This window comes from Oryctolagus cuniculus, chromosome 10 (assembly GCF_964237555.1).
Source record: "Oryctolagus cuniculus chromosome 10, mOryCun1.1, whole genome shotgun sequence".
Lineage (NCBI taxonomy): Eukaryota > Metazoa > Chordata > Mammalia > Lagomorpha > Leporidae > Oryctolagus > Oryctolagus cuniculus.
In genome coordinates, this window is record NC_091441.1 from 91,598,975 (window position 1) to 91,615,992 (window position 17,018).

The 17,018-nt window shown below is 47.3% G+C and overlaps 1 protein-coding gene across 9 annotated transcripts in view; it reads right to left on the bottom strand.

The window, feature by feature from the left end:
* The window catches only part of PXK (PX domain containing serine/threonine kinase like), a 96,509-nt gene that overhangs the window by 35,402 nt on the left and 44,089 nt on the right, over positions 1 to 17,018 (bottom strand). For all 9 annotated transcript variants that reach the window (XM_008260843.4, XM_051851521.2, XM_051851520.2 and 6 more), the window contains 3 exons: positions 9,061 to 9,247; positions 679 to 756; positions 149 to 222 (listed from right to left, as the gene is read on the bottom strand). In XM_008260843.4, the coding sequence (XP_008259065.2) occupies positions 149 to 222; positions 679 to 756; positions 9,061 to 9,247 (339 nt within the window). The remainder of the gene's footprint in view (positions 1 to 148; positions 223 to 678; positions 757 to 9,060; positions 9,248 to 17,018) is intronic.

The following is a 17,018-nucleotide window of genomic DNA, read 5'->3' on the forward strand; positions in this document are numbered from 1 at the left end:
AAAATGACTTAAAAGTGACTCTCCTTTGATGTAGACTGAGCAAGTTTTCCCATGGTCCCTTAAGAGTCCAGCACAACTCTTGTTATTGGTCAACTCTGCCTTTGTAAACAGATCAGAAGATGTTGGTAAGTGAAGCAAATTGACTCACCCAGCTTAATACTAGGCGCTCCTTTGGCTGATTTTTTATCTTCATCAAGAAATATTTCTTCCTTATCCTCCAACCTGCCATAAAAGCAAAGATGTGTTTACAGCTGCATAATTTTTTCTTCAACAATTGATATAAATTTCATTGACAAGTAATGTACATTAAGTTTGGCAATTTTACCCACAGCTCTGTAAACAAGAGCAGGACAACCATTTGATAGTGTTGGTATGGTTAAGCACACAATGAAAGAAGGCAGCAAACACAAAAAGTATTCAAGGACATAGTAGGAAAACAGCACTTCAGCCTGGGTTAGTGGAAAGTACAGATGAGGATGAACAGTGGTTCTCAAAGTTACCTCCACCTACATCCTCTGATGGGGATTGAGCTAAGGTTCAAGGTTTTAAGTGTTAAAAGTTAAGGACCGCATCCTCAGGCAGTAGGCAGGAAAAAAAAGAATGAGAGCTTTCTTGGGATCCATCCGGGAAAGCGCAGCCCTAGCATACAGCTCTGGGATGAGTGTACCAGTCTCTCACCTATGTCTTTCAGTGGTTCTACGACCTCCCACTTTGGTTCTGACCGGAAGAACATGGAAACATGCTGTAAGGCGATCTCTGCAAAGACATTTGGGGAATTCGTTAGTCAAACAGCTCAGGAAAGGGCTATTTGCTCTGCATATTATTCTGTCTTTGTTTTTTTAAGATTTATGTTATTTATTTGAAGGACAGAGTTGCAGAGAGAGAAAGAGAGAAACAGAAAGAGATCTTCCATCTGCTTGTTCACTCTCCAAATGTCTGTAACTGCAAGGACTGGTCCAGGCTGAAGCCAGGAACTTTATCCAGGTCTCCTAGATGGGTACAGGGGCCCAAGGACTTGGGCCATTCTCTGCTGCTTCCCCAGGCACATTAGCAGGGAGCTGTATTGGAAGTGGAACACTTGGGACTTGAACTGGCGACCATATGGGATGCCGGCATCATAGGCTGGAGTTTAACCTGTTATGCCATAGCATTATGCTAGCAGATAATTATTCACAGATACTATTCTTGCAAATGAAATCCTTATAGTTTATGACTTCCTTATAAAAAATAAATTACTCCCCCTCCCAAAAACAAAACAAAACAAACAAACAAATACAGACAAAATGGAACAGACTGGATCCTGGAACAGAAAAAGGACATTTGTGGAAAAACTGGGGAAATCTGAGTACAATGTCCACTTAACAATAATGTACTAAAATCTATTTCTCAGTTTTGGTAAGTCTTCCATGGTTATATAAGACATTAACATCACAGAAAACTGGAAGAGAGGTATACAGGAACTATACTATCTCAGCAACTTCTCTGTGAATCTAAATTATTCCAAAATGAAGGTTTATTGAGGAAAAAAACCCTACAATTACTAATGATGTAAAAATATAGACTGTACAACTAGAAAATCTAAAATATGTCAACTAGTTGGCTTAAGCCAAGAATTCAATATACACACCACACCACAACCCAAGCCCAAGACTAAAAACATATTCTGGGGTCAGCTTGAAACAACATTTGATATTATACCAAGTGATATTTATCCTCTCTTCATTCCACATGGAATTATAGCTTTCACAAAACAAGCGATTAACCTTAAATATACAGGGGAAATAAAAGGCAGTGTTTTCAAAAAACATCTATGTACAGCAACAATACAGTTCTATTGTGGAAATTCACCACGTGACAGCTTACTGGAAAAAAAGCACATCCTTCTCTTTGTGTCTGTCTGTCATGAGAATATTTCCCCCTTCCAGGAACACAATGGAAAGAGGAAGTTTCTTAGAATTAAGAAATTATCATGATAATTGTGCTTTTACATTTCCTCTAAGAAGTAACATCTACAATTTGCTGTCCCTCCTTAACCGGGTGAGTAAAGGAAACCACTCCAGCCTCCCAAACTCAAACAGCAGTCCTGCCAGTGCAGGGAGACGTTCAGCTCTGCCTGGCATGAATTTCATTCCAGGCTGCCTGGTGAAGCGGGACAAGCTCGACAGCAATGCTCTCCTCATGTCATCTGCAAAGAGCTTGACAAACAATATCATTCTGATATATATTTTACATCTATGATGAGTTAAGAGACCTGGGGAAGAAAACAAGTGACTAGCTACTTGTTTACTCACTCAATATGTGACAAGTCAATGGCATCTACACAAAAAGGAACAAGTGATAATCAACTATGGGGCTAGCACCGTGGCGCAGCGGCTTAACACCCTGGCCTGAAGCACCGGCATCCCATATGGGTGCCAGTTTGAGACTCGGCTGCTCCACTTCCACTCCAGCTCTCTGCTGTAGCCTGAGAAAGCAGTAGAAGATGGCCCAAGTCCTTGGACCCTGCACCCTCACAGGAGACCAGCAAGAAGCTCCTGGCTTCGGATCGGTACAGCTCCAGTCGTTGCGGCCAATTGGGGAGTGAACCAGTGGATAGAAGACCTCTCTCTCTCTCTCTCTCTCTCTGCCTCTCCTCTGTGTAACTCTTTCAAATAAATAAATAAATCTTAAAAAAAAATTAAGTACAAACCTGGCTCCATGGACATTTGTTTTGACCCAGTGTGCACAATGAACCATTTGGAAGGATCGGGCATAGTGGAAGCACACACAAGTTCACTAGCAATGCAGGGAACACCAAGCCTCTCCTACGGTTAATGCTGACACCAAGTGTTTTTCATATTACAAAATCTGATCATAAACAACCTTGAATAAACTTAAAACAAAATTATTTTAAGTGGGGACTGGTGTTGGGGTCCAACTGGTTCAAGTCTCAGCGGCTCTGCTTCCAATCCAGCTTCCTGCTAATGCACCTGGGAAGGCAACAGAGGATGGCCCAAGTACTTCGAATCCTGCCACACATGTGGGAAACTTGGATGGAGTTCCATGCTCCTGGCTTCAGCCTGGTCCAGCCTCAACAAGCACTGAGGCCATTTGGAGAGTGAACCAGTAGGTGAAAGATCTCTCTTTTATAAAAATTTTTATTTATTTGGAAAGGCAGAGTTTATTTTGAGAGAGAGGGAGGCAAAGAGAAATGCCCTCTATTTCCTGATTCACTTCCTGGATGGCAGCAACAGTCAGCTCTGTGCCAGGCTGAGGCCAGGAACTGGGAGTGTCTTCCAGGCCTCCCACGTGGGTGAAAGGGGCCCATCCACTTGGACTACCTTCTGCTGCTTTTCCCATGCACACTGGTAGGGAGCTGGACTGGAAATAGAGCAGCTGGGACACGAACTGGCACCCATATGGAATGCCAGCACTGCAGGCAGCAGCTTTACCCACTATGCCACATCAGTCCCTAAAATATATTTAAGTGAAAATTATTCACATTCACAGGAACAGGATTATGAAAAGTGATGTTGTAACATGGGGCATTGTCACCTTCAGAGCCCATGAGGAAGAGCTGTGCAAAACAGTGACTCATAATTCCCCACAAAGCCATGGCTCAACTGTAAGTACTGTACACTGCTGGGCAAGCATGCATTGTGTAGGGAATGGGGAAACATTAGTATACACATGGAATAAGCTGCATTTGTTATTGAAAAACAGAGGATTGGGAAGCAGCCTTTGTTTTTTAATCTTAGGGGTCAGGGACTTGGAGAAAGGACATTTTCTTTCTACTGAGCTATGACTGATGGCCAAATCACATGACTATCAGGCCCCCAGGATGAATCCCCTTCCTCCTCAGACCCTGGCAACAAGTTTCGATCATGAATATCCACTTCTCTCTTCCAAGCCTTTCCTGGCTCCCAGTTTTTTACCAAATGATGATCAAGTGTTTTTTTTTTTTTTAATATCTTCTTAAACATTTATTTATTTATTTATTTATTTATTTTATTTGAAAGGCAGAGGTGCTGGCACTGTGGCACAGCAGGTAAAGCCTCTGCCTGCAGCGTCGGCATTGCATATGGGTGCTGCTTCGAGTCCCAGCTGCTTCTTTTCCAATCCAGCTCCCTGCTAATGTGCCTGGAAAAGCAGAAGAAGAAGGCCCAAGTCCTTGGAGCCCTGCACCTGCATGGAAGACCTGTAAGAAGCTCCTGGTTCCTGGCTTCAGGTCGGCCCAGCTTCGTCTGTTGCAGCCATTTGGGGAGTAAACCAGCAGATGGAAGACCTCTCTCTCGCTCTGCCTCTCTAATAAATAAATAAATCTTAAAATAAAATAAAAAAGACAGAGTTGCCAAGCTGGGGAGGAAAAAGAAAGAGATCTTCCACGTGCTGGTTCACTTCCCTAATGTCTGCAAAAGCCAACCCTGTGCCACTCTGAAGCCAGGAGCCTGGAACTCCACCTGGTCTCCCAGGTGGGTACAGGGCCCAAGAATTTGGGCCATCTACCATTGCTTTCCCAGGCACATTAGCAGGAGCTGGATGGGAAGCAGGGCAATGGGGACCCAAACAAGTGCCCATATGGGATACTGGCGTCGGAGCCTGGAGCCTAACCTGCTGCACCACAACACCAGCCCCAAGTGTTCAAGCAGCCCACCTCTAGCTTTAACCTACCTCTCTGGTTTTACCTCCCACAGGCTTGGTGCCTTCCACAGCCCCTAAAGACTGGCTGGCCTGCCCTAGTCCCCCACATGGCCTCTCCAGCCCATTCACCCTTCCAGACTCAGCAGTTCCCTCAGCCATGAACCCCCTCCCTCTGATATGGGACTAGTCAGGGAGACAGGATAAGATTCATGAGTTGGAGGCCACATCCCTTTGCTCCCTGGGTGATCTCACCTGGATCCACCCACCTGTCAATCAGACTATAACCACTCCCCTTTTGGAAGTGACTAAGAGGCCTGGAGAGCCCTGGGCCTCAGCTACTTGCTGCCCTCTCTCTTGCAGCCTCTGGCCTGCTCCCTGAAAACGACTGGTATGGTACCCCCATTTACTCTTTCAGACCCACTCTCCCTTAATAAAGCTCTCATGTTCCTGCATATTTCTCTCATTTTCTAAATAAATCCTAAACTTTGTCATGTCGCATGTCTTGTTTGAGCTGGTACTTACAATTCTTATCTAAGTAAATGGCAAGAACCCAAAATATTAAATTTTGGCTTAAGAAAGCCCATAACACCTCCTGTGTCCACTCCCAGTGCTTGTGGGGTTACTACGGGTGTCCTGTGCGAGGGCTACTCTCTGCTGTTGGACTGTAAACTGTGGCTGCAAGGATGCATCCTACCTTGGGTGCAGGCCTGAGCCCTGGGGAAACATTTCTCCCCCTCCAAGGGGGCTCTGTCTGCAACCCTGGCCCCTGCCTTTCCACCTGGCTAACTCAAAGCTGTGTGTAGGCCTCTTGCAGGACGCCTCCTTCCATCTTTAGGTCTGGATCGTGTGCAACCCCATCTTTGTCCCTGCCCCAAGGTGCTGCCTGCCCTCACCCACCACGGCCTTCACCTGTTAATCTCCCTGCACAAGTGCTTGGGGGTATGAAGTGAGGAGGGCTATTCCTTCCTCTTTGCTGTATAAATAGCTGTTAGCTCATGGTAAGTGCTCAATGAATATTTGAGAAAGCAAAAACTAAGGGTTAAATACCTGTTAAATGGACGTGAACCCTCCTACCAAGTGAACATGGAATCCAAGGAAAAGGAAGGCATTTGCCCTCTATTTCTTGCAGCACTGGCTGACACAGCAGTGAAAGCTGTTTATCAGTAAGAGCTGACAAACAGGCCTGAGACAGGAAATGTGGAGCTTCCCACAGAGCTCAGGATGTTCCAGGTGCCCCCACTGTGGGCAGTCTTTGAACTCCTAGATGCCAGCCCCACGGGGTGACTGCAAGGAACAAACAAACACTGAGTCTACAGGTCGGGTTACAGAGGGGCCTGGCCAACTCTCCAAACATCCTGATCTAGTTGGAAATACAATCCCCACTCTTATCCTATTATTCCAGGGATTCCAGGGGTTTAGGAGTGAAAGGGAAATTCAAGGTGCCTTGGTCTCCAACCTCTTGTTGGCTAAATCAGGCCAACAGAGGGGCAAGGCTGCTAATGATGAGGCTGGGCCCAGGCCCCAGAGCCCCTGATTACCGCATGGGTCCTCGTGGGGTCCCCTACTTTAGGGAGCACTTGGCAGGGAGACTGCTCTGGGGGCAGTGATCCTTCCAAATGTTCCACGTGCCTTGTGAACAGCAGTGGGGTCAGGCGCTGTGTTTTTCCACACAGACTCCTCATGGCAGCAGACACCAGTTTGCCCTGTACACCAGCGGCCCTCAACAGAACTTCTAACTCAAATGAGCATGTCCAGGCTCCCCACAGCGAGCCAAGGGCCTCCATTTCCTGTCCAAAGAAAGGAAGGCCCAGGGATCCCACACTAGGGGGGTTTGGGGAAGACACAGGGTCATGTACCCAAGCTTCCAGTGATCTGTCCCTGGGGCGTGGGCTGGCATCACCATGCCCTCTAGCAAGGCACCCTCACCCTCACTCAGAACAACAGGCAGAAAGGGGGCTGGGTTGGTCACAACTCAAACCCTGCTGAGGTGAAGCCGGGTGGGGAACGCGAAGAGGCAGCATCAGATTCACACTCAAAGGGAAAGTGGCCCTGCCCAGAGTGGCGCCCTGAGCTGGGAGGGGGGCAGGGTGCCCCGTGGGTGCCACTGGGATGGAGGTCAGCCTGGCGTGGAAGTGGCCCTTGGCCAGCCATGCTTCCCCTTCCAGAGGGAACCGAGGCCAGAACAGCTCTAACAGTTCATTCCCAGGAAGTGGGGGGTGGCGGTCCACCAGCACCTTCCTGCAAACAGCACCCCTCCTCACTACTGCTTCCTGAGGGGACTGTGCAGCATTTGGGTGTCGGAAGGAGTTGCTGGCAGCCTTTTTACACCCCTGCCCGTATCTGCTTTAGACTCCGCCACACTGTTGGGGAGAGGAAAGATCAGGGAGAGAAACAGCACGTAAGGAGGCACGGTGGAAGGAAACACAAAGATGACGCAACCTTCCGGCAGCCAACGTTTTAATTCAAGACACCCAGGCCGGACGACAGTCACCAGTGTGCAGTGCTGGGCAAGGCGCTCTCTCACACGGGCCCTCAGTCTCCTCACTCACGAGGGCACTTCCAAGAGTTTGTGAAAGAAAGGAATGTACAGATAAATTTATTCTGGTGCAAGAACAGTGTGGACAAACCGCTTCACAGGGCCGGGTCGGGGCTGATGTGGTGAATCAGTGCAGATGGCCTGCTGGCTCGTGACTTTGGCTACACTGCAGACGAAACAGAGGAAAACAAAAGCCCTGAAAGATGGGATCCTAACGAGATCGCAGTGGTCCTGAGAACGCCAGGCCTACCCATGACGTCTTTTTCTCTTATGTGGACCAAAAACAAGGTGGAGGGGGGCGGGGGCGGGGAAGGCATCCTCAGAAGTCCTCAGTGCTTGATTTTGAAATCTATGGTAAATACGAGTTTGAAATAAACTTCCCTTCTCTGGGCTGCACCATCATTCTGGAAGACACCTTCGTCAGAAAGTGTCAGGGGCATTCTAGACAAGACTCGTCACACTTCAAAGTGCATGTCCATCGCCTGGGAGGCTTGTTCCGCTCAGAGCCTGATCCAGGAGTCTGGGGGCCTGAGTTTTGCCCTTCTGACAAGCTCCCAGTGACCAGTGCTGCTGGATGGAGAGCCACACTTGAGCAGCAAGCCCCAAGCGCTGTGGTTCTCAAACTCACCCACATATCGGATCACCTGGGGAGCTCTACAGACTGCAAAGCTGCACCCACAGAGGTTCTGACTGACCTGTCACAGCTCCCCAGGGGATTCCACGATGCAGAGAAGCTTGGTGCCTGACAAGCACACCTCTTGCTGCCCGTCTCTGAAGCGGGAATGAAAAGTGTCTTCCTTGAATCATTTCAAAAGCAATGTCAGGAGGTCCCAATGACCGGACACAATCTATTCTCAGCAAGCAAATTCACAACACCCAGAGATCCACCTCGAGAGCCTCCAAGCACAGTTTGGTTCAGCTCTACGGTGGCTTCTGTAGGTCTCTTCGAGGCACACTGGAGTGTGTTAAGTGCTCAGCTCCTCATTCTGCTGACAGCGGCCGGGGCACTGACACTGTGAGTGTCATCAGTCCTGGAACGGAAGCCCCCTCCTCCTCTGTCCCCTGACAGCTGCCCTGCCAGGGACATGTGGACAAGAACCCCCTCTTGTGCTTTGCACTGAGCAGGTCTCAGAAAGCAAACAGGGAGGTAGAAAGGATTCTTCTGCATCACTGTTACATTTCAACCTCCAGAAAACACACACCTGCTATATACTGTAAATACAGAGACACAGCCAAATACGGATCAGACTGAGACTGCTGCACATACTGTCGTGTGTTATTTACTCTGTCAAGGAAGATGATAAAGACCAAGACTGTAAATAACCATATAGACATGATAACTTTTGTGTTTTTCTGTGCAGACATGGCAAACACTTGGAAGTCAATTATTTTCTTCTTGGAAACCTGCAGCGAACCATATTCACATAAGTCTGAGGACACGAACACCACACTGCAACAAATGTGCATGCTTGGGGCTGGTGCTGTGGCACAGTGGGTTAATGCCCTGGCCTGAAGCACCGGCATCCCATATGGGTGCCGGTTTGAGACCCAGCTGTTCCACTTCTGATCCAGCTCTCGGCTATGGCCTGAGGAAGCAGTAGAAGATGGCCCAAGTCCTTTGGCCTCTGCACCCGCATAGGCGACCTAGCTCCTGGCTCCTGGCTTCAGATTGGTGCGGCTCCAGCTGTTGTGGTCAATTGAGGAGTGAACCTCGGATGGAAGACCTCTCTCTCTCTCTGCGTAACTCTGACTTTCAAATAAATAAATAAATCTTTAAAAACAAAAACAAAAACAAAAGTGCATGTTGGCTCATCTGGAAGCAGAGCTTCTCCCACATCCATTACCTCCAGCGACAGGCAGTCTGCTTGGCCACAGAACCGCCTGGCACACCCCTGCTGGCTTACCAGTGTAGTTTGCAGAATAGTTGTTGGGATCTAAAAACTTCTTAACCAGCTCGCAGTTCGACAAGATGTGGTTTGTGGTGATGGCGTTGAGATAGTTCTGCAGACCCTTCTGCCTCGCAGCGATGAACTCACGGTCCATGTTACCAATCAGCTTTTTGGGAGGAAGAGGTAGACTTAGGCCTGAGATCTAAAAAGAAAAGAAAATGGCATTATACTCATGTCATACTCATGCTATTCTCAAATAGGAGCTGCTATCAGAAGCCTGGGCCACCACACTGGGTCAACCCTGAGACAGCACAGATTTTTATTTATTTATTTTTGACAGGCAGAGTGGACAGTGAGAGAGAGAGAGACAGAGAGAAAGGTCTTCCTTTACCGTTGGTTCACCCTCCAATGGCTGCTGCGGCCGGCAAGCTGCAGCTGACGCACTGTGCTGATCCGAAGCCAGGAGCCAGGTGCTTCTCCTGGTCTTCCATGTGGGTACAGGGCCCAAGGACTTGGGCCATCCTCCACTGCACTCCCGGGCCACAGCAGAGAGCTAGACTGGAAGAGGGGCAACCGGCACAGAATCCAGCGCCCCGACCGGGACTAGAACCCAGGGTGCTGGCACCACAGGTGGAGGATTAGCCTAGTGAGCTGCGGCACCGGCCTATTTTTTTTTTTTTTTTTTTTTTTGGACAGGCAGAGTTTGACAGTGATAGAGACAGAGAGAAAGGTCTTCCTTCCATTGGTTCACCCCCCAAATGGCCGCTAAGGCCGGCGTGCTGTGGCTGGCATGCTGCGCCGATCTGAAGCCAAGAGCCAGGTGCTTCCTCCTGGTCTCCTTTATGGGTGCAAGGCCCAAGCACCTGGGCCATCCTCCACTGCCTTCCTGGGCTAGCAGAGAGCTGGACTGGAAGAGGAACAACCGGGACAGAATTTGGCACCCCAATCAGGACTAGAACCTGGGGTACCAGCGCTGCAGGCGGAGGATTAGCCAAGTGAGCCGCGGCGCCAGCCGAGACAGCACAGATTTTAAGAAGCAGCTAGGAAACAGATGTTGTGCACCAGGTTAAGCTGCCACCTTCAATGCTGGTTCAAGTCCCAGTTACTCCATTTCCTATCCAGCTCCCTGCTATTGCTCCTGGGAAAGCAGTGGAAGATGACCTGAGTACCTGGGTCCCTGCAAGCACATGGGAGACCCAGATGGAGTACTAGCTCCCGCTTGCAGCCATTTGGAGAGTAAATCAGCAGAAGGAAGATCTCTCTGCAACTCTGCCTTTCAAATAAATAAATAAATACATGTTTTAAAATCTGCAGCCTTGTTTTAGTGATATAAAACGGTACAACTTAGAATTGATAAAATTTGGGGCCAGTGCTGTAGCGCAGCAGGTAAAGCCGCCACCTGCAGTGCCGGCATCCCATATGGGTGCCAGTTTTAGTCCCGGCTGCTCCACTTCCACTCCAGCTCTCTGCTATGGCCTGGGATAGCAGTAGAAGATGGCCCAAGTCCTTGGGACCCTGTACCCACCTGGGAGACCTGGAAGAAGCTCCTGGCTCCTGGCTTCAGATCACCTCTGGCCATTGCAGCCAATTGGGGAGTGAACCAGAGGATGGAAGACCTCTCTCTCCCTCTCACTCTGCCTCTCCTTTTTTCTCTGTGTAACTGTGACTTTCAAGTAAAATAAATAAATCTTTAAAAAAAAAAAGAATTGATAAAATACTATACTGTGCATTGCAACTTTAAAACTTGATTTTTGGGGCTGGCACTGTGGTGCAGTAGGTAAAGCCACCACCTGCAGTGCCAGCATCCCATATGGGTGCTGGTTCGAGTCTCAGCTACTCCACTTCCAATCCAGCTCTCTGTTATGGCCTGAGAAAGCAAAAAGAAAATGGCCTAGGTCCTTGACCCCTGTACTCACATGGAGACCTGGAAGAAGCTCCTGGCTCCTGGCTTCAGATCAGCTCATCTCTGGCTATTGTTGCCATCTGGGGAGTGAACCAGTGGATGGAAGATTTCCCTCTCTTTCCCTCTTTCTCCCCCTCTGTCTCTCAAATAAATAAATAAATCTTAAAAAAACTTTATTTTCCAAAAACATACATTTTTATTTTTATTTTTACAAAAGTTATAGATAATTTATAAGTTTGAGAGCAAATTTAAAAAAAGTTTTTTTCTTACTGTTGGCAGTCCTAAGACACCCTGCCCCCAGGCAGGTGACACATCCATTCTCCACTCCCCGGTCACAGTCACATTTGGTTCTCTCAGCTGTTTTGGCTTTCGGGAATGCTGACATTGTTATATCTTGATTTTTCCTTTTTAGGCATTATTTGTGAATTTCCCGTTATGAACAGTAAGAATTAAATTCTCTTTCAAAATCCCTGACCTTGTCCTCATTCCCACATTCAGTCCCCAGTCCCCCCCATATCGTTGTTATTTTATTTAGTTCAATATTCAAGTTTACATTAAATAAAAGATAGTCACTGTGGTGCTGAGGAACCATGCTCACTTTTCCAACAACTCGTAGTCTTTGTTCATTTTCTACTCAACTCCAAAGGCTCCATCCAAGCCTTCTCTCAACACACTCAAAGACAGATACATCAATTTCATCTTCTTGAGGACTCCTTCAGAGTTCATTGGCCCATGCACACAGGGCTGACAGTCTCCATGCCGCTGCACACCTGCCATCCTGGGACCTTCCTCTGTCATCACCCTGGAGATGCTTTTGACTTTCTCCTGCTTAACCCCATTTCTTCTTTAATTTTTATTTATTTACTTGAGAGAGAGAGAGAGAGAGAGAAAGAGAGAACATTGCATCCACTATTTCACTCCCCAATTGGCTGCAATGACCTGAGCTGGGCCAGGCTGAAGCCAGAAGATGGGAACTGAATCCTGGTCTCCCATGTGGGTATCAGCTACTTGAGACATTACCTGCTGCTTTTCAGGGCACATATTAGCAGGGAGCTGCAGCCAGGAACCAGAGGCAAGAATTGAACCCAGGCACTATGATGTGAGATATGGGCATCTTAACTACTAAGTTAAACATCTAACTCTAAACCCCATTTCTATGTCCCAAACCTTCCTTTTTCTTCCCAAATTCCCTTGTTTTTTATGTCAGCTTCTTAAAAAGGGAAGCAAAGGAAATAAACTTTTCGAAAACTTACATGTAAGAAAAAGTTTAATTATTCCTTCATGCTTGATTTATAGCTCATCTTGATGTAAAATTCTAAGTTAAGTATACTTTTTGTCCAGGATTTTTAAGAACTACTTTATTGACTTCTAGTTTACTGTTGCTGTTAAAGATTCAAGCATACTAATTCCTGATTCTGGTGTTTTCGTTCTTTTTTCTTTCTGAAGCTTTTTAGGATCTTCCCTCAGTTTGTGATTTTAATACACTTTAAAAATTATTTACTTATTTATTTGAAAGGCAAAGAGACAGAGACAGAAAGACAGAGATCTTCAAAGTGCTGGCTCACCTCTCAAGTGTCCACAACAACAGGGACAGGGCCAGGACTAAGCTAGAAGCCAGGATCTCAACCCAGTTCTCCAATGGAACTCAAGTACGTGGGGGGTCACATTACATTAGCAGGAAGCTGGAATCCAGAGCACTGCTGGGACTTGCACTGGAGCACTCCAGTATGGGACTCGGACATCCCAAAAGGCATCGTAACCGCTACTCCCAATGCCCACCCCTCATGTGCTTTTATGTGGATCTATTTTTATCCTTTGTATTGAGCATCAGTCCTTTCACAGTCTAGAAACTAACATCCTTAAATTTCTTAGTATTTGCTTGTACTATTTCACTTCTTCCCCTCTGTGACCTTGGCTTTCTGGAGCTCCTATTTTTCAACGTTGAATTTCCTGTATTGGTCCGCTAATATTCTTCTTCTTCTTTTTTTTTTAAAGATTTATTTTATTTATTTGAAAGGGAGAGTTACAGAGAGAGAGAGGGAGATAGAGAGATCTTCCATCCACTGGTTCACTCCCTAAATGGCCGCAACAGCCGGAGCTGAGCCAGGCTGAAGTCAAGAGCCAGAAGTTTCTTCTGGGTCTCTGATGTGGGTGTGGGGCCCAAGAACTTGGGCTATCCTCCCTGCTTTCCCAGGTGCACTGGCAGGGAGATGGATTGAAGTGGAGTAGCCAGTACTCCAGCCAGCACCCATTTGGGATGCTGGCACTGCAGGCAGCAACTTAATCCACTGCACCACAATGTCAGGCCCCCAATTTCATCTCCTGCTCATGTGTACTCTGGGAGGAAACAGGTGATGACTCAAATACCTGGGTCCCTGCCACCATGTGAGAGACCTGGATCAAGTTCCTGGCTCCCGTTACCGCAGACATTTGTCTGCATGTCAGTCTATCTGCCTTTCAAACAAAATCAATATATTTTAAAAGTTTTATCTTGGCCGGCGCCGCGGCTCACTAGGCTAATCCTCTGCCTGAGGCACCGGCACCCCGGGTTCTAGTCCTGGTCGGGGCGCCAGATTCTGTCCCGGTTGCTCCTCTTCTAGTCCGGCTCTCTGCTATAGCCCGGGAAGGCAGTGGAGGATTCCTGGCCCAGGTGCTTGGGCCCTGCACCCACATGGGAGACCAGGAGGAAGCACCTGGCTCCTGGCTTTGGATTGGCCCGCCAGCTGCAGCAGCCATCTAGGGGGTGAACCAATGGAAGGAAGACCTTTCTGTCTGTCTCTCTCTCTCTCACTGTCTAACTCTGCCAGTCAAAAAAAAAAAAAAAAATTTTATCTTTTATCTTTCAGCCCTTCTAAAGGGTTTTCATTTCTGCTATTATCTTTTTATTTATAAGTGCTCTTTTCTATTGCTTTTCTTAATGGCAACCTGAGTGTAATGTAATTTTTTTATCTCTCTGAGCTGATAAAAGGTAGCTTTTCTGAAGTGCCTGAAACATTCTTCTTACTGAATTCATTTCTGATTCTTGAAGGTTCCTTTGTTTCCCATTTGCTTGGGTCACTTTCGTGCTAAAAGTGCTCCTTTTCAAGTGCAGAGAAGTGTCAATAGGAACTGGCAATGCAGAGCCACGTGTTGGGGATAATCCCAAGTCTGCTTTCCACCAGGAGCGATGGGAAGATTCTGTTGTGGGATGTGAGCAGTGGAGCTGAGGAAGATCGTTAAGAGTCCCACAAAACCCACCTGCAGCAAGAAATCGGACAGTGCCAAGCACGCTGCAGGGAAGACGAATACAGGCCCACTCAGAGATGGGGAAGGACAGGAGAACGCTGACCAGAGCACGGAAGAAAGGTGAATTCCTGAGCATAAAAATAAAGGGCTGAGCAGACTAGTCCCATGTCCCTTAAACTCCACTGCAAGGAAAAATATTTGAATACCAAACAAACATGAACTTCCTTAGGGGTCTGGAGATCTTGGCTGCTGGCTCCACTAAGAGTCAGGTGCCAAAAGCTGCACACGAGCTCTGGCTAACAGGCTGCGGCTTCTCTTTTACAGGCTCTGTTTTGCAGTCGTTTCACCTGAAGAACCTTTAGCTCCTTCCTCTTAGGCTGGGCAGATTCCCCCAGAAAAGAATCTTCCAGTCCCCTGCCTAAAGGAGGGTCTGACTGCCAGGATCCTGGGAGGTGAGTGCAAGCAGCAGCCCTGGGGAAGACAGCTGCCCGTGTGTGTCATGTGCATGCTTTCAAGTGCGCCTGTAGCCCTCAGTCTAAAGACTGTACTGTGGGCTCCAGAGAGCCAATTTCCAGGTTTTTGCTAGAGGCAGGACGGCAGGCATAAGTTGGGAGATTTGACTAATTATTCTTCTCTAAATTTTTTACTTATTGGTTTGAGACAGAAAGTTCCCTTCAGCTAGTTCACTCCCCAAATGCCCACAATGACCAGGCACCTGGGCAAACCCAATCCAGGCCTCTCACCCAGAGGCGGCAGGGATTCAGTTACTGCAACCTCCATCTGTTGCCGCCCAGGGTCCACCATAGCAGAAGCTGGGGTTGGGAGCAGAGCCAAAATTCCAACCCAGGCATTTCTAATCGGGACACAGGCATCGCAACTCCCAAGCCTGCCCACCCCTGACAATTTTTTCTTTTTTTTCTTTTTTTTCTTTTTTTTTTTTTCAGATTTCTTTAAGGGGCTGGCATTGCGGCGTATTGGGTTAAGCTGCTGCCTGCCACTTCTGCATCCCATATGGGTGCTGGTTTGAGAGCCAGCTGTTTCACTTCCAGCTCCCTGCTAATGTGCCTGGGAAGGCAGTGGAAGATGGCCCAGGTCCTTGCACCCACGTGGGAGACCCAGAAGAGACTCCTGGCTTTTACTGGCCCATCCATGGCCATTGTGGCAATTTGGGGAGTGAACCAGCAGAGGGAAGATTCTCTCTCTCTGTTACTCTGCCTTTCAAAAAAAAAAAAAAAAAATGTGTTTGAAAGGCAGAATGAGAGAATGAGAGATAGAGGGAGAGACTGTCCCTTTGCTGGTTTACTCCCCAAATGACTGCAAGAGCCAGGTCTGGGCCAGGTCAAAAGTAGGAGCCAGGTACACCATCCTGGTCTCCCATGTAGGTGGCACGTGCCACCTTCCACTGCCTTCCCAGGTGCATTAGCACAGAGCTGGATAGGAATCAGGACAGACAGGATTTGAAGGGGCACTCTGACAGGCGATGCTAGAGCTGCACGCGGATGCTTAATCCCACTGGCCCCCTGACAGCTTCTTAGTTCCTGATTTTACCTTTACTTTCGCCTTACTCTAGCAGCAACACCTGGTGCTGTCAAATTGCTAAACCTTGGAATCCAATGGGATTATCTGCTGCCCATATTGACTTGGTTAGCTCTTATCCACTAGGTTTTCAGTGTCAAGTGTTTTGTTGTGGTTTTTCTCTTAGGCTATTCTCTTTGTCCTTGAGGGTGTGCACATTTAGAATCAATTTACTGTTGTTTGGAGTGGTTTTGGGAAGGAGATAAATACATGTGTTCAATCTACTATCATTTTCCAGATCATCTAAAGCTTTATGAGTCTACATTTTAAACTTAAAAAACAAAGCATCCGTTTGGCATTTTAATTGAGTGAAGAAAGTCACTTTCAAGGAGTAGCACAATTTCACTTGTACTTATAAAGGCGCAACCCAAGGGGCGTGTGTACTGATCAAGGGTAAGGTCTCGAGAGAAGGGCATCCAGACTCAGGGGAGGATGAAATCTAACCATTAACTCAGACTTCTCCACTCCATGTTTTTCCAACAACGATGAGGCAGCCAAGTGGAGACCTTGAACTTGAAAACCTAAAACAAGATCAAAAGGCTGGCTGACAATCGTAACTGTCTTTCTCCAACATAATTGTGAAAATATGTCAGAGTATATTTGGAGTGGAATTTTCTACGGCAAAATAATTCATTGCCAGATCATTTACTTAAGTTTCAGACTGGTTTCCTCATGCATTTGGTTACACTCTGCCTAACAGCTAAATAAAATGCTTACTAATGAAGAAAGTAGATCTCTTAGCAACCACACATCCAAACCAATTACTTTATTTTTTTTGTTCAGAGCCATAACATATTATAATCAAGAATAATCTATTACCTAAAGCATAGGTGAGACATTTCTTTTTTAAACTCTATTAAGAAGTTGCGGGAAATAATCTCATCTAAGTGTGTGTGTGTGTGTCTGTGTGTGTGCATCTACCAAAGGATATGGTTATACAAGAAAAAAATGTTGTAAAAAACCCCATCAGGGCCAGCTCTGTGGCATAGTAGACTAAGCCTCTGCCTGAAGTACCAGCATTCCATGTGGGTGCTGGTTCCAGTCTCAGCTACTCCACTTCAAATCCAGCTCCCTGCTGATGTCCCAAGAAAGCAGTGAAAGATGGCCTACATGCTTGGGCCCCTGCACCCACCTGGAAGACCCAGAGGAGGCTCCTGGCTCCTGGCTCCTGGCTTCTGATCAGCCCAGCTCTGACCACTGTGGTAATTTGGGGAGTGAACCAGTGGATAGAAGACTTCTCTGTCTGACTCTAACTCTGCCTCTCCAATAA